This window comes from Hemitrygon akajei, chromosome 14 (assembly GCF_048418815.1).
Source record: "Hemitrygon akajei chromosome 14, sHemAka1.3, whole genome shotgun sequence".
Lineage (NCBI taxonomy): Eukaryota > Metazoa > Chordata > Chondrichthyes > Myliobatiformes > Dasyatidae > Hemitrygon > Hemitrygon akajei.
Genome location: NC_133137.1, coordinates 40,119,919 through 40,140,635, shown reverse-complemented (window position 1 = coordinate 40,140,635; position 20,717 = coordinate 40,119,919). Strand labels below are relative to the sequence as shown.

The 20,717-nt window shown below is 42.3% G+C and overlaps 1 protein-coding gene across 6 annotated transcripts in view; it reads right to left on the bottom strand.

Moving 5' to 3' along the window:
- The window catches only part of LOC140738519 (unconventional myosin-XVIIIb-like), a 680,390-nt gene that overhangs the window by 378,381 nt on the left and 281,292 nt on the right, over nucleotides 1–20,717 (bottom strand). For all 6 annotated transcript variants that reach the window (XM_073065895.1, XM_073065893.1, XM_073065892.1 and 3 more), the window contains 3 exons: nucleotides 10,691–10,858; nucleotides 6,069–6,159; nucleotides 496–685 (listed from right to left, as the gene is read on the bottom strand). In XM_073065895.1, coding sequence (XP_072921996.1) covers nucleotides 496–685; nucleotides 6,069–6,159; nucleotides 10,691–10,858 — 449 coding nt within the window. The remainder of the gene's footprint in view (nucleotides 1–495; nucleotides 686–6,068; nucleotides 6,160–10,690; nucleotides 10,859–20,717) is intronic.

Below are 20,717 nucleotides of genomic sequence, written 5' to 3'. Positions count from 1 at the left end.
CCCTCTCCCACCCACACCGGTCATTCCATCCCTCCCCCCTCCCACCCACACCGGTCATTCTATCCCTCCCCTCTCCCATCCACACCGGTCATTCTATCCCTCCCCTCTCCCATCCACACCAGTCATTCTGTTCCTCCCCCCTCCCACCCACACCGGTCATTCTATCCCTCCTCTCTCCCATCCACACCGGTCATTCTATCCCTCCCACCTCCCATCCACACTGGTCATTCCATTCTGTCCCCTCTCCTACCCACACCGGTTATTCCATCCCTTCCCTCTCCCACCCACACCAGTCATTATATCCTACCAACACCTCAGAGCATCCCGCTGTCTACCGCACCTTGCTTCTGAAGTCTCAATGTTTAACCTGCTTATTTAAATTGTAGTTTTTTTCAAAGGATTTCAAATGGACGACTCATCAGACCACTAAAGGCCGGTGTTTCAAATTAACATCTCCCATGCCAAACACAAGATGCAGAGTAGTACTGAGATCACCTCCTTGTATCTCTCAAGCTGAGACACAAAGATATTCTCATGGAACAGCATCTGCAGCCTCTCTTGTGCATAGTTGTGACACAGTGTCTCAAATGTTGCCGCCCCGTCCTTTGCTTGGCCCAGATTCTGGAAGCCCGGAGTGTCCAACACCATGATTGATGTCAGTGAGAAATTTTGGGAAGAAAATGACCTGTGGGATATGAAAAAAGAATGACTTCACAAACAAAAACTGCTCTCTATTGTGTTTTCAAGTGCCCAATTTTCTTTTGAACTCTACATTCCGAATGAAGGCAATGCGGACTTGTCACTGGAAGAGGGAAAAGAAAATCAACCCATTCAGGAATACACTTTAGCTCCATTCTTCTTTCTTGAGCCTGTACAGAATTTAACAGACACCTACAAAACTCTTAGATAGGCAAATATATGACAGAGAAATGGAGAGCTGTGTAGGAGGGAAGGCTAAGATTGATCTTAATGAAGTTAAAAGGTTGGCATGACATCATGGGCTGAAGGGCCTGTACTGTGCTGTAATGTTCTATGTTACAGGAGATATCTAATAGAATGTCCACTGAGTGTATGCGTAGTCTTCTGCTGCTGTATCCCATCCACTTCAAGGTTCAAGATAATTGTGCATTCAGAGATGCTCTTCTGCATACCGCTGTTGTAATATGCGGTTATTTGAGTTTTTGTCACCTTCCTGGCTGCAACGTCTGACTATTCTTCTCTGACCTCTCTCATCAACAAGGCATTTTCACCCACAGATTTACCATTCAGTGGATGTTCTTTTTTGCACCGTTCTCTGTAGAGACTGTTGTGTGTGAAAATCCCAGGAGATCAGCAGTTTCTGAGATACTCAGACTACCCTTCTGGCACCAACAATCATTCTGTGCTCAAATGCACATAGATCACATTCCTTCCCCATTCTGATGTTCTATCTGAACAACAGCTGAACCTCCTGACCACAGCTGCATACTTTTATGCGTTGAGTTGCTGCCACATGACTGGCTGATTAGATATTTGCATTAACAAGCAGGTGTACCTAATAAAGTAGCCATTGAGTGTATATACTAATTAGCTCACAAAAGGTTTTAGATTTAGGATTAACCTTTACATATAAAAGAAGAGACTTCCACAGCTCCACTAACCATTGTCTGAGGAACTGCTGCTTCTCTCTTGCTAAGCTGTTTGGATTTCCCTTTAAGAAAGCATTCCCCATGTTCTAGATTTCTCTGTCAACCAAATAATATCTTTTTATATGTCCTATCAACACCTTTCAAAATCCTCTGCCAAACTAGGATTCCATGTTTTAACAACTTGTCAAAGGCTAGTTCTACTGTTTAAACCAAGCCTCCTTATGTTCTAGTCTCCACAGCAAGTGAAATAATTGCTTGTATTTTTTTTTATACTGCCAATCCCCTTAACATCTTACAAACTTCAAAAAAATTCCCTTCTAAATTCCATGGAGAAGTGCCCTAGTTTGTGTAATTTCCCCTGTTATTTGCAGTGCGGTATTCCCTTCCAAGCCAATATCTCCACCCTAAGATCTGATGCTCAGAACTGCACAGCTACCCAAGTGTAATCTAACCAGAAAATCGATTGGTAACAACACGATATCTGTTGCCTTGTATTCCATTTACATATTATGCTCCTTTTCTATTTTCCCACCAAAATTAAAATAATTTGACATTTTGCCTCATAGTACTCCATTTGCTAGGTCTATCTTTATGAATTCAGATTAGTTTTATTTTCCACACATACATCAAACATACAGTGAAATGTGTCATTTGCATCAGATAAAATCAGTGAGGATTCTGCTGGGCACACCACAAGTGTCGCCATGCTTCTGGCGCCAAGATAGCAAGCTCACAACTCACGAACACTAAGAGGAAAACTGAAATACCCAGAGGAAACCTATGTGGTCATGGGGAGAACATAGATTCAGTGGCCACTTTACTAGGTATCTCCTGATAGGTACCTCTTGTTCCTAATATAGTGGCTACTGAAGGTATGTTCGTGGTCTTCAGCTGCTATAGCCCATCCACTTCAGGGTTTTTAAAGAGCAAACACGAGGAAATCTGCAGATGCTGGAAATACAAACAACAACACACACAAAATGCTGGTGGAACACAGCAGGCCAGGCAGCATCTATAGGGAGAAGCGCTGTCGACAGCGCTTCTCCCTATAGATGCTGCCTGGCCTGCTGTGTTCCACCAGCATTTTGTGTGTGTTGTCACTTCAGGGTTTGATGTGTTGTGCGTTCAGAGAAGCTCTTCTACTCATCACAGTTCTAACACCTGGTTATTTGAGTTACTGTTGCCTTCCTGTCAGCTTGAACCAATCTGGCCATTCTCCTTTTACCTCTGTCATTAAAAAGGCATTTTCACCACAGAACTACCACTCACTGGATGTTTTCTGTTTTGCACATCATTGTCTGCAAACTCTAGAGACTGTTGTTGTTGAAAATTCCAGAAGAGCAGCAGTTTTTGAAATACTCAGACCACCTCATCTGGCACCAACAATCATTCCATGGTCAAAGTCATTTAGATCACATTTCTTCTGATGTTTGGTCACAAGAACATGTGAACCTCTTGACCATGTCTGCGTGCTTTTATGGCTGATGATTAGTTGATTATATATTTGCATTAACGTAGAGATGTAAAGTGGCCACTGGGTGTATATTCTTTTGCAGCTTCCTCCATATAACAATTACAGCATGGAAACAGGCCATCTCAGCCCTTCTAGACCGTGCCGAACGCTTACTCTCACCTAGTCCCACCGACCTGCACTCAGCCCATAACCCTCCGTTCCTTTCCTGTCCATATACCTATCCATTTTTTTTTAAATGACAAAATTTAACCTGCCTCTACCACTTCTACTGGAAGCTTGTTCCACACAGCTACCACTCTCTGAGTAAAGAAATTCCCCCTCATGTTACTCCTAAACTTTTGTCCCTTAACTCTCAACTCATGTCCTCTTGTTTGAATCTCCCCTACTCTCAATGGAAAAAGCCTATCCACGTCAACTCCATCTATCCCACTCATAATTTTAAGTACCTCTATCAAGTCCCCCCTCAACCTTCTATGCTCCAAAGAATAAAGACCTAACTTGTTCAACCTTTCTCTGTAACTTAGGTGCTGAAACCCAGGTAACATTCTAGTAAATCTCCTCTGTACTCTCTCTATTTTTTTGACATCTTTCCTATAATTCAGTGACCAGAACTGTACACAATACTCCAAATTTGGCCTTACCAATGCCTTGTACAATTTTAACATTACATCCCAACTCCTATACTCAATGCTCTGATTTATACCAAAAGCTTTCTTCACCACCCTATCCACATGAGATTCCACCTTCAGGGAACTATGCACCATTATTCCTAGATCACTCTGTTCTACTGCATTCTTCAATGCCCTACCATTTACCATGTACGTCCTATTTGGATTAGTCCTACCAAAATGTAGCACCTCACATTATCAGCATTAAACTCCATCTGCCATCGTTCAGCCCACTCTTCTAACTGGCCTAAATCTCTCTGCAAGCTTTGAAAACCTACTTCATTATCCACAACACCACCTAGCTTAGTATCATCTGCATACTTACTAATCCAATTTACCACCCCATCATCCAGATCATTAACATATATGACAAACAACATTGGACCCAGTACAGATCCCTGAGGCACACCACTAGTCACCGGCCTCCAACCTGACAAACAGTTATCCACCACTACTCTCTGGCATCTCCCATCCAGCCACTGTTGAATCCATTTTACTACTTCAATATTAATACCTAATGATCGGACCTTCCTAACTAACCTTCCATGCGGAACCTTGTCAAACGACTTCCTCGTATTCTGTTCACAACTTTCTTTCTTACCTATCTTTCTGTCATCAGCAAACTGAATAACCATACTTTGATGCCGTGATCCAAATCCATTTTCATCCAAGCTGAGGCCCCTGTATCCATTCAAGGGACACCACTCCTTACATGTTATCCATCAGACAGACTGTCTGTGCCTATTCTGTAATTCCTCTTAGACACCAATCATCAATCAATGCCAATATATACTCTCTTCACCAATCATCTATCCATGCCAATATATACTCTCTTCACCAATCCTCTATCCATGCCAATATATACTCTCTTCACCAATTATCTATCCATCCCAATATATACTTCCTTTACTAATCATCTATCCATGCCAATATATACTCTCTTCACCAATCATCTATCCATCCCAATATATACTTCCTTTACTAATCATCTATGCATGCCAATATATACTCTCTTCACCAATCATCTATCCATGCCAATATATACTTCCTACTCCAATCATCTATCCATGCCAATATATACTTCCTTTACTAATCATCTATCCATGCCAATATATACTTCCTTTACTAATCATCTATCCATGCCAATATATACTCTCTTCACCAATCATCTATCCATGCCAATATATACTTCCTTTACTAATTATCTATCCATGCCAATATATACTCTCTTCACCAATCATCTATCCATGCCAATATATACTTCCTTTACTAATTATCTATCCATGCCAATATATACTTCCTACACCAATCAACTATCCACACCAATGTTTATCTTCCTACATCATAAGCTTTTATTTTTCCAATCCAATCTTATCAAATGCCTTCTGAAAGTTCACCTTTCTGCTTTATGTAGAGAGCATGTGACTTCAAGACAGAGTCAGAGTTGTGCAGCACAGAAGAAGGCCATTCAGCCCACTGTGTCCATGGCAACCTCTTTGCTCATCTACACTAATTCCATTCACCTCCATTAGGACTGTACTATCAAAGTACACTTATGTTACTATATGGTACCCCAAAGAAATTCACTTTGAACTTTGTATTTTCTTTGTCTTGCCTGTTTAAGCGTTGGTCTAAATGCCTCTTAAATATTGTAATTATATCAAATTCCACCACTTCCTCTAGCAGTATATTCCTGGTATCAATTACTCTCTGTCTAAAAAGCCATCCCCCTCAGATCCCCTTGAGAACTCCTTTCTCTCACCTTTAAATTATGCCCCCTTGTTTTTGATATCCTTACCATGGGAAAAATATTATGACTACCCACCTTTTCTATGTCTCTCTTAATTTTATACACCTCTATCAGGTCACCCCTTAGCCTCCTTCACTCCAGGGACAAAAATTGTACCCAACTTGCCCAATCTCTCCCCATTACTAAAGCTATGAGAGTTCTGAACTAATCACTTCTTTCATATCCCCTTCCCACTGATGCTGTCACACATTTGGATTCTTAATTCTGTCTCCGTTCCCTGCACATTCAAGAGCTACTTAAAGTGCCTCAATTGTATGTGCCGGCACAAAAAAAATGTCCAACCGCTCTTCATTCAGACTTTAAAGAATCCTAAAAAAATTGGGCAAGCATTTACTCACAATGCTTTGCCTGATGACTTTGAGTGTGTCTGACTGCACTGCTGTGACACGCTCCAGGGTAACTGACCTACACCTTCCTCCCTTTCTGAATAAAAGAGACATACGTGCTGTCTTCCAAACTTACGGGACCGTCCCCAAATCTGTCTTTACCTGTTGATGAGCGTGACGATAATGGCAAAGAGCTCTTCATATAATCCAGCAGCCATTCCTTCCACGCACTCCAAACCAGTTAATCGAGGACCTAAAAGTAGCAAAGGAAGACAGGTTTAATATCTTACATTCATTGTGGTGTAGTAGGCATATCCCTTACCACCATAAGACAGAGCAGAATTAGGCTATTTGGCCCATCAAGTCTGCTCCACCATTCAATCATGGCTAATTCTTTTTTCTCTCCTCAACCCCACTCCCCGGCCTTCTCCCCGTAACCTTTGATGTCATGGCCAATCAAGCTCTGCCTTAAATACAGCCAACGAACTGTATTTCCACAGCTACCTGCAGCAACAAATTCCACAAATTCTCCATCCTCTAGTTAAAGAAATTTTCCATGCATGTTTTAAATGGGTGCCCCTCTATCCTGAGGCTGTGTCCTCTTGTTCTAGAATCCCCCACCATGGGAAACATCCTTTCCGCATCTACTCTGTCTAGGTCTTTCAACATTCCAAAGATTTCAATGAGATCTCTATTCATCCTTATAAATTCCAGCAAGTACAGACCCAGACCCATCAAATGTTCCTTGTATGATAACCCTTTCATTCCCAGAATCATCCTTGTGAACCTCCTCTGAACTCTCACCAATGCCAGCACATCTTTTCTTAGATGAGGAGTCCAAAACTGTTCACAATATTCAAGGTGAGGCCTCACCAGTGCCTTATACAGCCTGAGCATCACATCCCTGCACTTGTATTCTACTGTGCTTTAGGTTCAAATCCCACTCACGGACAGAGTCTCATTCTTTGCCTTCCACAAACCTTCCAAGAAACAAATGATAGCAGTTCTTGTGATGCCAAACTATGACATGAAACTTGCAGAAAATAAAACAGAGCTAAAAGCAAATCATAAACACGAGATTTTGTAGATGCTGGAAACCTTGAGCAACACGCACAAAATGTTGGCAGAACTCAGCAGGTCAGGCAGTATCTATGGAGAGGAATAAATAGTTGATGTTTCGGGCTGAGACCCTTAATCAAGCCACTGTTTAGTTATCTCCACTGATACTGCCTGACTTGCTGAGTTCCTCCAGAATTTTGTAAGCTAAAAGTAATCTGTTGCAGGAACATACACAAGATTCTGGTTCTGGTCACCAACCTACAAGGAAGATATCAATAAGACTGAAAGAGTACAGAGAAAATTTACAAGAATGGTGCCAGGTCTTGAGGACCCAACTTATAAGGACAGTTGAATAGGTTAGGACTTTATTCGCTACAGCGAAGGAAAATGAAGGAAGATATGATAGAAATATACAGAATTATGAGGTGTATACAGTAGATAGGGTAAATGTAAGCAGGCTTTTTGCACTGAAGTTGGGTGAGACTACAACTAGACGTTGTGAGTTAAGGATGAAAGATGAAATGTTTGAGGGGAACTTGAGGAGGAACATCTTCACTCAGAGAGTGGTGAGAGTGTGGACTAAACTGCCAGCACAAGTGGTGGATTCAGCATCAATTTCAACATTTAAGCGGAATTTGGATAGGCACATGGATGGGAGGGGTATGGGTATGGGTGGCCATGGTCAAGGTGCAGGTCGATGGGACTAGGTAGATTAATAGTTCAGCACAGACTAGATGGGCCAAAAGGCCTGCTTCTCTGCTGTAGTGTTCTATGATTCTAAATGAACGGTCAATGCTTTATCTAAGACCCTTCACTTTTTCAGGAAACGTTGCTTCTCTTCGTCTGTGGTTGATGGATCCCTCTCTCGCATTTCCTTCCAACTCTCCCATTCCATGACCTGGATTAGTCCATTTCTACTGGACTGCCTCCAGCCCTGGTAAACCCTTTCTTAAACTAGGGGATTACATTTTACACAGTGCCTGGATTGGCCTTGTACGCTGGACCACTGTAACAATATTACTCTAATTTTTAAATTCCAAACCACCTTCAATAAGGCCAACATCCCAATATGGTCTGTGAGACATCCAAGTAACTCACAGTGGGATGACAGTGAAGAGGGTGAAAGAGGGTTCTTGCTGCAGTAGTTGCTCTGACATTGCCCCTGCTTTCCAATAATAATTCACACGAGATTCTGCAGATGCTGGAAGTATTGAGCAATGCACACAAAAGACAAAGGAACTCAGCTGGTCACATAGCATCTATGGAAAGGTTGATGTTTTATGCTGAGACTTCACAGCAGGACTAGAGAAGAAGTGGGTCGAAGGCAGAACATGAATGTAGGGGGAGGGGAAGGAGTAAGACCAGGTGAGGAGGAAGGTGTGTAGATGGAGGAGGGGGAGGAAGGAGTGAGAAGCTGGAAGGTTTTGGGTTGAACAGGTAAAGGAAGGAGAAGAAGAAATCTGATAGGAAAGGAGAGAATACTTTTCTTTGACCTCCAGGACCTGTATTCGGCAGCAGTCCAGATAGAAAACAAGTGATTATCACCCTCCTCAAGCATCGACAATCCCTTTGCCTCCACTGACACTGCTTGACCACTGAGTTCTTCCAGCAATTTGGGAGGCGATATATGGAAGTGATAAAGGAAGGAATTAGTCATTTTCCACTGTAAGTGCAAATATTTCTTTTCCCTGCTGCCCCAGGACTGAAAATCAATATTAGCAGGGATGTGGTAAGAGAATAATGAGAGAAAGGATTCATTTCCAATTCTTTGATCTATGGACCATGATCATGTGATCAGAGTGCTTGTTAATTGCAGCCCAACATGCTCATTTGCATACATCTCACATCAGGAGCTGCTCATTTGGATGCAGAGCTGGTCAGGCAGAGCAGCCTCACGGAAACATCCTGTGTATGTTAATACCCTGCCAGGTCCATTTTACAGAGACTCGTTAAACTGAGGGCTCACCACATGCCTCTTTTGATGCATTATCAACCTCCCTTAGTTTATGCCATTTATCAGGTGTTGAGAACCCTTGGCCACCACTCAGCTAGAGCCCTGGATGACCGGTGCTATTCCCATGTTCTGCCAACATTACCGAACATTAAAGCAATCTAGATAATCAGCAACGAGTTTGACCACTTAAGCCACAATTGCAAAGGATAAACTCGTCGGTTTGTTCCAACATTGGTCTTTCAATGGAACTCAGGGCCAGAAAACAGCACTGAGTCTGTGGCCAGAGTATGACACAGGAGACCTAGGGCAGAGAGAGGATCATTGCCCTCTCTCAAAGATATGGATAAAACTCCTATTTGATCTGTGTTTCTGCAGAACACTGGCACCTTACTGCATTGCAGCATCGTAAATTGTCCATAGTGTGCAGCTAAGTGGTGTTAATTGGATCTAGTGTGTAGGTTTGTGCTGTAATTTGTCACTAGTGTGCAGGTGAGTTGTGTAAATTGTCCCTAGAGTAGAGGTAAGTTGTCCAACCTGTCCTCAGGTCATATGTGAGTGGTGCAAATTGCCACTAGTGTTGAGGTGAGCGGTGTAAGTTGTCTCCAGTGTGTAAATTGTCCCCAAGATGAAAGTTATCCCTAGTGTAAATCGTGTCTAACATGCAAGTCAGTAGTGTAAATTGTCCCTAGTGTTTTGTTGAGTTCTCCAGTATGTCCCTAGGTCATATGTGAGTGGTGTAAATTGTCCCCAATGTGTTAGTGAGTGATGTAAATTGTCCCTATTATGTAGGGGAGTGGTGTAAGTTGTCCCTAGTGTGTTGGTCAGTTGTGTAATTTGTCTCTCATGTGTAGGTCAGTGGTGTAAATTGTCTCTAGTGTGCTGGTGAGTTGTGTAAGTTGTCCCTAATGTATAGGTGAGTTGTGTAATTTGTCTCTAGTGTGTAGGACAGTGGTGTAACTTGGCTCCAGTGTGTAGGTGAGATGTAAATTGTCTCTAGTATGTGGTAGAGTGGTGTAACTTGTCTCTAGTGAGCAGGTGAGTGCTGTTAATCCAAGGCTTGTTAATGAGAATTAGAGAAGAGTAAAATGGAATGAATGTAGGATTACTATAAATGGGGTCAATGGGGACTCATTGGGCTGAAGAGCCTGTATCTGTGCTTTATCTTCCTGTGACAAAGGGTACATTAGGCTTTAAGTATAGAACATAGAACAGTACAGACCTTTTAGCCCATACTGTTGTGCCAATCTTTTAACCGACTAACCAATCTAACCTTGCCCTCACACGTAGCCCTCAATTTTAAGTTGACCTTTTACCCTACTCTAAGATCAATGGACCCATTCCCTCTCATATAGCCTCCTTTTTTCTTTCATCTATATGTGCCTATCAGGGGCACTTACATGTCCCTAATGTATCTGGCACTTAAACCAGCTACAGTTGTGGTAGAGGCAGGTATATTAAGGACATTTAAGGCATCAAGGGATCAGAGAGGAGAGAAGGCAAAAACAATTCAGCCAGAGGTTAATGAGGGTCTATACTCCACTGTCTAAAAGGACAGAGGGGCAGAAACCCTCACCACATTTAAACATTAATTGGATTTACGTTGAACAGTGGGACCTACAGGCTTATCAACCAAGTGATGGAAGATGGAATTAGACTGAGTGGCTCTTTCTCAACGGGAACATTCTCCTCTGCTGTAAATTTTCTCCGATTCTATGAAGCGAACAGGCATGAAGTATAAAACTGGTTTGAACTAGCTGTGAATGAGATGTACCTGCTGTGTTCCCTGCAGTGTCAGCTGAATTCAGCTTGCCAGTCACCTGTTGGATGACCTGCTTGAGATGATGTTTGAAGACAGCAGCCGTGAGCTCCTCCAGTTCACATCCAAGCACACTAGCTGCGTTCTGCGCCCACTCAAACTTCATAAATTGTTTCCTGCCAACTGAAAGAATTGAAAAATATAAGCAGGAAACTATTTCATAATTACCTCAGAACAGGATGACTCAGCACGATACAGATGGGTACAGTAACACAGTGGGTTTATTACTTGAGGACTGCACTCCAGAGCTTAGCATTTGCATCTTAACACAAATAATTGTATAAATCTGTATAAAAACTGAGTGTTAGTATTGATGACTGTGGAATTAGTGGGTTGTCTTTCTGAATAGGAAGGAAATTTGAAATACCTACCTGGTCTAACTACAAGTCCAGCTTTAGTCTGCACTAATACGGAAGCCCCTTCCTCATGGCTCCTACAAGTGTGACCACGGGTGCTGTCTGATCCATTCTCCTGGATCACTTGGGTTTCTCCCAAAAGCTCTGGTTTCCTCCCACATCCCAAAGACTAAGTTGTCCTGCACAGGATGTAGATGAGTGAAGGGAATGTGAGGTAATACAAGGGGATGAGAAAAGGGTTGGTGGAAATGGCGGGTGCGATCAAGGGAAGGAAGCAGGAGGATCATTCATGTTCCTTGCAGACAATGTTTTCCAGGTAGACTTTCCATGCAGGGCAGGGCATGCATTAAATGGACTGATTTCAAGACATGCCCCATCCTCAGAGTTGATGGGCTGCTGAGCGCATTTCTATATTTTATGATTCTATGAATACGGTTGACCCTAACTAGTGAAACGGCTTCCTGTCTTATTAGGGATGGAAAATCAATGCTGGCCTTTATAGCAATATATTGATATTGGTTTTGGTTTATTATTGTCACATATACAATGAAAAGCTTATCTTGCGTACTGTCCATACAGATCAGATCATTACACAGTGCACTGAGGTAGAACATGGTAGAACAGTAACAATGCAGAATAAAGTGTAACAGTTACAGAGAAAGTGCAGTGCAGGTAGACAATAAAGTGTAAAATCATAACGAGGTAGATTGTGAGGCCAAGAATCTATTTTATCATACAAGAGGTCCATTGAAGAGTCAGATAACAATGGGATAGAAGCTGTTCTTGAGCCTGGTGCTATGTGCATTCAGGCTTTTGTGTCTTTTACTCGATGGGTGAGGGGAGGGGAGAGAGAGTATAAGTGGAGTGGAGTTTCCAATTGTGCTGTCTACGTTACTGAAGCGGTAAAGAGAATATACAGATTCTATAGAGGGTAAGCTGCTTCCCATGATGAGCTGAACTGTGTCTACATCTAATCAGCAAATTAAATAATGTATTCAGCTCCCAAATCCAAAATAGTCACATCCACCTCTATTTAATTGAGACATAACAAATATCCAAAATCCACGAACTAAAGACGATGGAAATCTGAAATAAGAACAGAAAGTAGTGAAATACTCAGCAGGCCAGACAGCATCTGCAGAGAGAGAATCAACATGAGCATATCAGGTTAGTTTTAATCTCTGTACAAATATGGGTTATCTAAAACCCCGTTTTGAGTTGGATAAAGGCCGATTTGCTGTTTCTTTTATAAAAATTGCAACTTTATTGCACTAACTGGCACCTGATGCACTTGCCCACTGCAAGAGAGTGCTGAAGGGGCTCCCTTGTTGTTGATGGACAGGAAGTTCCAGGATTTAGAAATATGAAAGATGAAAAGAGTAACACAGACAAAATATTGGAGGAACTCAGCTGGTCAGGCATGTATGGAGAGGAATAAACAGTTGGTGTTTCAGGTTGAGAAACTTCAAGGAATTGAGGGTTACAGGAAACTGGTATCAGAAGAGGAGTTAAGGCCAGCAAAGATTGGCCATGATTGTACTACACGACAACCTGTGTGAAATAGTCTGCATCTTTGAGAATACACCAGCTATGCCCAAACTAAAAGCTGTGATGGACCAGAAGATTCATAGTCTACTGAGCTCTATATCTGTGGCATTCAAGACCGGTGATCCGAAACTATACAAGAAATCTAGGTACAACCTACGGGAGGCTATTTTAAGGATGTAAAAAGAATTCTGATTGGGGTTAGAGAGGAATCGGATGCACATCAGCTCTGGCAGGGTTTGCAGGCCATTACTTCCTACAAGGCAAAACTTAACATCATGAATGGCTGTGATGCTTCACTCCCCAATGAGCTGAATGTCTTTTATGCACATCTTGAAAGGGAGAATAAAACTACAGCTTTGTGAACCCCTGCAGCATCTGGTGAACGTGTGATCTCTGTCTCAGAAACCGGTCAGAAAGATCAGAACATCTTTCAAGAAGGTAAACCCTTGCAAGGCATCAGGCCCTGATGGCGTACCTGATAGGACTCCAAAAACCTGTGAAACTAGTGAGAGTGCTCAATCTCTCACTGCTGCAATCAATGATTCTGGTGGACATGGGCATCATAGGTTGTGGAGAAGACTTTTATGATCGATATAAACGGAGCGGCTACAAGAGTGTGGTGTCCTCTGCTGAGGACCCATTTCCTGACAACTCAAAGACATTTGCAAGTCAGGAAGCCCAGAAAATGGCCTCCATCACCCTGGATGAATGCAGCACCAACAGTTCCTAAGAATTCTCATTTCCTCAGAAAAGCTCCAGCATCATGAAAGACCCTGTCCATGCCAGACATTCCTCTTCTCCTCTCTTCCATCAGGCAGAAGATACAAAAGTCAGCAAACACGTCCCCCCAGGCTCAAGGACAATTTCTATCCTACTTTTATAAGTCTATGAAACAGTTTCCTGCTACAATAACTTGGACTCAGAATCAGAATCAGGTTTAATATCATCGGCATGTCGTGAAATTTGTTGTTTTGCAGCAGCAGTACGTTGCGATACATAATAATAAAAAACTATAAATTACAATTAAAAAATATATTTAAACAATAAATCAAATAAGTAGAGCAAAAAGAGAGGAACAAATAGTGAGGTAGCGTACATGTTCCTTGTCTATTCAGAAATCTAATGGTTTGGGAAAGAAGCTGAAATGTTGAGTGTGTGTGTTCAGGCTCCTGTACCTCCTCCATGCTGGAAGCAAAGAGAAAAGGGTATGTCCTGGGTGATGGAGAACACAGTACTCCAAGTGGTGTTTGACCAAGGTCTTATATAGCTGTAATATTACCTCATGGCTCTTGAACGCAGTCCCACAGTTGATGAAGGCCAACACACCATACACCTTCTTAACAACATTGTCAACCTGCTTAGCAGCTTTGAGTGTCTTATGGACACAGACCTCAAGATCTCACTGATCCTCCACACTTAACATTAATTTCTTGATTAGTCAGGGTGTCAAAGGTTTCAGGGAGAAGGCAGAAGAATGAGGTTGAGAGGGACAATAAATCAGCCATGATGGAATGGCAGAGAAAACTCAATGGGCTGAATGGCTTAATTCTGCTCCTAGGAATGTTTTATGATCTTATGGTCAATCATACCACTCATCCCCGCTCTAGTGTTACAAGATGATCCTAACCACAACCAGTTTCCAGAATTTAGACGCTCTAACTCTCCAGAGTATGGACAGCTGGTGGTGCCCCTTTAAGGATTCAGGACGATCCCACTAATTGACAATCATGTTTTGGGCGCCAGGAATCGAGTATTTAAAGAGCACCTCAACTGAGTTTCGGTGCTCAATCGTAAGTCCTGCTAGTGATTTCCACTGGCATTTGTTTTGTGTTCAGTACTTGATCCAGTTTGACACCTTGTCTTGATCCTAGCTCCAGATACTCCTACATTTGGGTCCAAACCATCCTGGTCAAGAACAGCTGCCCCACCCTCTGTGCATCTGACCCATCCTCTGCTCCTCAAAGTGATGATGGGTTTAAATTGAACAATCCAGTTATTGTTAGAATTTTTCATGATGGACTGTCCCTGCAACACCGTTGTCACATCTGTTCATTCTCTCATTTACTTGTTTCATGTTCCCGGCTGACTTTACCAATCTGTTTTTGCCTTCTGTCTCTTGTCGCTGCCACCTACCTGACTGTACAGTTGAAGTGACTAATAACCACAGCAAATCCCAATAGCACGTTGCAGCTTCTCTCCCTACCTCCCTCACTGTACAGCGGAAACAGGCAAGAAATGCCACTGCTCTCTTTACAACATTTAAAACAGCTAAGGTATCACAGCAGCTCTGTCGGCATAAATTGTCTCAGTGCCTGGTTTATTAAGTTCAAAGCACAGCTGTGGCTGGATTGTAATGCAAGTCATCCAGACAGCAGACAGTCAAGTGGAACAGTGACAGAACAAAACAAAGACACGGGGCAATGGAGAACAACACCAATAATACCAATGCAATTGCTGTGATCACAAATGCAATTTACTCCACATTCTCCCTCTGACACAGGTCACCTAATGGATTTTAAACCATATTTCACAGAGGCCCTGAAATGCTGCATTACACACTAATGTAAAGTTGCTCTGACTGGGAGATTGCATACTCCAACATAGCAAATTGACTCCTTTTTTCCACTTCAAAAGGACAAGTGCAGTGACTTAGTGGATATGTGCTCTGCCCAGAGAGAGCACAGGTCAACAGGAGAAAGGCAGCAATCTCTAAAGAACATTCTCTAAATAAAAATGCCTGTTTGAGCAGTGTCCAGACATCTATGACACGCTCAGGGCATTAAGAGCCCACCTGAAAAAAAAACCACCAAATAAGATGTACTAAATGCAAAAAGGTAGGCAAACTTCACTTGATTGCATGCCGCTCTGGGAAGTGTAAGGGTGCCAATTTACAACCAGTGGATAAGCCTTTCCAGTGTGAGATATGCAAGGTCTCCTTCAAGACCAAGAGCGGTTTGGGATAACACGAGAGACACTGCCACCCGGAGGTTAGGAACTTTAAACAAGGGGAAGAGATCCTCGTCAAGAAGAAACCAGGAAGGAAGGAGATCTGGACAAACAAAGTCAGCCTAATGGTGGAAATAGAAGAGAAGTTCAGGGGGATGAGAGTCATCAACCTGGAGATTGGCAAAACCTGAACAACTAAAATGAATAAGCAAATCTCAGATAAACGTAGACACTTGGAGAAAAATAAGCTAAAGGAAGTTAGTCAGGCTGCAGCTCAACTGTCGGAAGAACACAATAAAGAGATTTCAGAGCCAGCGGACTCCTCTTTGAAAGTTAAATCTAAAAACATCATGAAGGGCGATCCCGGTAGGATCCCACGTGACATCGTGGAGGGACTTGAAGTGGAAAACCTGATAAGTGACAGGAGGAGCAACGCCAACTTCACTACCGGGATCAGTCTGATCAAACAGATCTCCATGAGCCTAGTTAAGAGATTTGTGAAATCTCGTTGCACGAGACAAAGGGACCTGAGGACAAACAATGTACTACTCAGACTGAATACAGGTAATGCACAAAGAACGACCCAGAAGAAAAACATATGTAAAGCATACCAACTGCTGTATGAGAAGGATCGTAAGGCACTGGCTAGGCAGATAATGGGGGCACACGGCCTTAGCCAATGTCTCTTGAATAAAGAAACTGTCTTCCGGAGCTTCAGTGAGAGACTCGGGACCGCCAACAATAGGGCGGACCTGAGTAAGCTCGAAAAGTATTCCGGTAAAATGGATGAGTGTAACCTACTTAGGAAAATCGAATTAGAGAAAGTAAAGTCGGCTCTAATGGCAATCGAGGAGGACAGTGCCCCAGGCCCCGATGGCCTAACAAAAAAGAACATCCCATCCATCTTGGATGAAAATACAGAAACCCTGCCTAGACTTCTCTCACTTTGGCTCCAGTCAGGTAGCATTCCCGAGTGTTTGAAAAGGAGCTGGACAGTGTTAATTCCTAAAATGGATGACCCCGACCAGTTAAGAAGTTTGGACAACTTGAGACCAGTAACAATTGGTCTAATGCTCTTAAGGGTGTTCACCAAGGTGATTCCATAATGCCTTGGTAAGTCCATTAGCATAAACCCTAGACAGAGTTTATGCAGAACACACAGGGATGCAATGAGAATATAACCATCTTGGAAAACATCATCAGGGGATTCAAGAGAAGGAATAAGGATGTAGCAGTATTGTTTGTGGACCTGGCCAAGGCATTCAATTCTATTGGCCACAAGCTTATTCTGAAGGCATTACAAAGGATGGGTACTCCGAGACTGTTTACAGACCTTATTATGGATCTGTAAAATAATACGTCAACCATCGTAGAATCGGAGAAAATCAACATCAAGAGAGGAGTGAAATAAGATGATCCTCTCTCGCCCATTCTGTTTAACATCACAATGGAGTTGATGTTATCAGAGCAGAGGAAAGATCTCGATGTACCGCACTCGCCTTCGTGGATGACATCACCATTGTCAGTGACTCCACTAGGGAATGAAGAAAAATATTGAAATTCTAGTTTCATTCTGTAGATCTACCAGGCTGGAGGTAAGCTTGAAGAAGACTAAGGGATTTCACTTCATCTGGACCAGGAAGACCTTCTACAACATGGAGAGAGCATGGAGCTTCAGTTGGGAAGTAATATCCTATATTCCCCCCCGTCCCCCAAGGGAACATCAAGAAGTATCTGGGAGTGCGTGTAGATCCATGGTGTGGCATTTCAAGTGATAATTGGAATGCGAAACTGGAGTGATGGTTCAACAGCTTAAAACAAGCTAAATTAAAACCCACCCAGAAAGTCGAACTATTCAAAACCTTCCTCATTCCAAGAGTGTATTTCCATTTAACCCTTGCTGAGACTTCACAAAACATTCTGAAAGTACTCAACTGATTAATCAGGAGAACCCCTAAGAAAATCCTTCATCTTCCCCAGGATCCAACAGACAGAATCTTATATTCCAGAAGTAAGGATGGCGGTCTTTGCTAGACTAAATTGGAAATACAAATTCCAACCACCATAATCAGCAAGAGACAGGCAGTAGAGAGATTGGAGGACACCATCATAAAACACTCTCTAGAGGTGGCCAGGAAGAGAACCAGGAAGTGGTAGGAAGATTAATGAGTCTGGAGGTATTAAAGGATGTGATAGGGGAGAATAGGGTCCCAGAAGAGGAAACAATGGCAGCTGATAAGTTGGATAACATACTAGAAGAAATCGTGATCGGATTGGTCATGGTGGAAAATGAAACAGCAGGATTCAACATAGATTGGAGGTCAAGGGAGTTCGAGAAGTAGGCCCAATTAAAATATCGGGGATCGGGGATTAAGAACTTCAAAAATGATAAGGTTTCGAACTGTTGGATGGCTAGACATCAGGATGGAAAGACCACCAAGTTATAAATGCTGTCCTCCTGAAGTGTGGCCAATACGCAACAAGTTGCACTAGAAATAAAGGTAGGACAGATGTAGTGTGATCCTGCAGGAGATGCGGGTTGACAAATGAGACCTTGTCACACATCTCCAGTAGGTTTCTGGTGGTTAGGAACTCTAGAATCGGTAGGCACAATAAGATAGTCGCTCTGCTAAAATCTTAGGCTGTGGACTACGGACAGGAGGTGTTCATCAAGCCTCACATGAGGGATGAAAACAACACCCTATGGCTTCCATGTAGTGAAAGAATGGAAAGGTGGAGGTGGTCATGTCACAGTAAGATTCAAAGATAACAATGAAGCCATCCAGAATGCCTATGGTGAGAAGAGGGCCAAGTACCAACATGTGGCCAGACAGATTTTGGAGTTGGTTGGCACCCAGTCAACAGTTTCTTTGGGTCCGTGGTAGGAGCCAGAGGTCTATAGCCCAAAGAGAATAACAACGTAATGAATTTCCTGGGCTTAAGCAATTTCAAATCGTTTGCCAAAAATATTCGTAGCCTGACCATCCTGCTAACAATAGACTTCCTACAATTATTTATGGACTACTAATCGGACAAGACCCAGGCCAAAACAACAGGCCTGACGCCCACTCACCTGGAAGTACTAGTGAATGCTGCATGCTAAACAGTGAAAAGAGCATGTAATCTTTACTCAGAAGATATGTTATTAAACTAGCCAAATGCTTTGTCATCTAATTAGTGACGTGCTTGAATGGATGAATGAGATATCCACTGTCCCTACCTACTATCTAGCGAAACCACAGTCAAGGGAATGGGCTTGGCAGAATCAGTAGGAAAAGAAGACCCTGGTGAGTTTGACTCTGGTCTGGCATTGTGAAGATGATATGTAATAATGGAATAGTGGCTAAATTTACCGATGATACAAAGATGGGTGGAGAAGCAGGTAGTGTTGTGGAAACTAAGAGCCTGCAGGGAGGCTTAGGGGACTTAGAGGTTTTGGGGAATGGGCAAAGAAGTGGCAAATGAAATACAATGTTGGAAAGTGTATGGTCATGCACTTTGGTAGAAGAAATAAACGGGCAGAGTATTATTTAGATGGGGAGAGAATTCAAAATTGAGGAATGGGAAAGGTGTAGTAACACTTATAGGGGTGTATTATAAACCACCTAATGGAGACCGAGATTTGGAGGAGCAAATTTGCAAGGAGATAGCAGATACTTGTAATTAGCACAGGGTTGTGATTGTGGGAGATATTAATTTTCCACACATAGACTGGGAAGCCCATACTATAAAAGGGATGGATGGTTTGGAGTTTGTAAAATGTGTGCAGGATAGTTTTTTGCAGCAATACATAGAAGAACCTACTAGAGAAGGGGCAATGTTGAATATTCTGTCAGGGAATGAAATATGTGTTGGGGAGCACTTTGGGTCCAGTGATCACAATGCCATTAGTTTCAATATAATTCTGGAGAAGGATAGGACTGGACTCAGGGTTGAGATTTTTGATTGGAGAAAGGCTAACTTTGAGGAGATGTGAAAGGACTTAGAAGGAGTGGATTGGGGCAATTTGTTTTTGGGAAGGATGTAATAGAGAAATGGAGGTCATTTAAAGGTGAAATTTTGAGGGTACAGAATCTTTATGTTCCTGTTAGATTGAAAGGAAAGGTTAAAAGTTTGAGGTTTTCAAGGGATATTGCAAACTTGGTTCAGAAAAAGAGAGATATCTACAATAAATATAGGCAGCATGGAGTAAATGAGGTGCTCGAGGAATATAAAGAATGTAAGAAGAATCTTAAGAAAGAAATTAGAAAAGCTAAAAGAAAATACGAGGTTGCTTTGGCAAGTAAGGTGAAAATTAATCCAAAGCATTTCTACAGCTATATTAATAGCAAAAGGATAGTGAGGGATAAAATTGGTCCCTTAGAGAATCAGAGTGGAGAGCCATGTGTGGAGCCGAAAGAGATGGGGGAGATTTTGAACAATTTCTTTTCTTCGGTATTCACTAAGGAGAAGGATGTTGAATTGGGTAAGGTAAGGGAAACAAGTAGGGAAGTTATAGAAACTATGATGATTAAAGAGGAGGAAGTACTGGCACTTTTAAGGAATATAAAAGTGGATAAATCTCCAGATCCTGACAGGATATTCCCTAGGACCTTGGGGGAGGTTAGTGTAGAAATAGTAGGGGCTCTGACAGAAATATTCCAAAAAATCATTAGAAACAGGGATGGTGCCGGAGGATTGGCATATTGCTCATGTTGTCCCATTGTTTGAAAAGGGTTCTAAGATTAAACCTAGCAATTATAGGTCTGTCAGTTTGATGTCAGTGGTGGGTAAATTAATGGAAGTATTCTTAGAGATGGTATATATAATTATCTGGATAGACAGGATCTGATTAGGAACAGTCAACATGGATTTGTGCGTGGTAGGTCATGTTTGACAAATCTTATTGAATTTTTTGAAGCGGTTACGAGGAAAGTTGATGAGGGTAAAGCAGTGGATGTTGTCTATATGGATTCAGTAAGGCCTTTGACAAGGTTCTGCACAGAAGGTTAGCTAGGAAGCTTCAATCTTTAGGTATTAATATTGAAGTAGTAAAATGGATTCAACAGTGGCTGGATGGGAGATGCCAGAGAGTAGTGGTGGATAACTGTTTGTCAGGTTGGAGGCCGGTGACTAGTGGTGTGCCTCAGGGA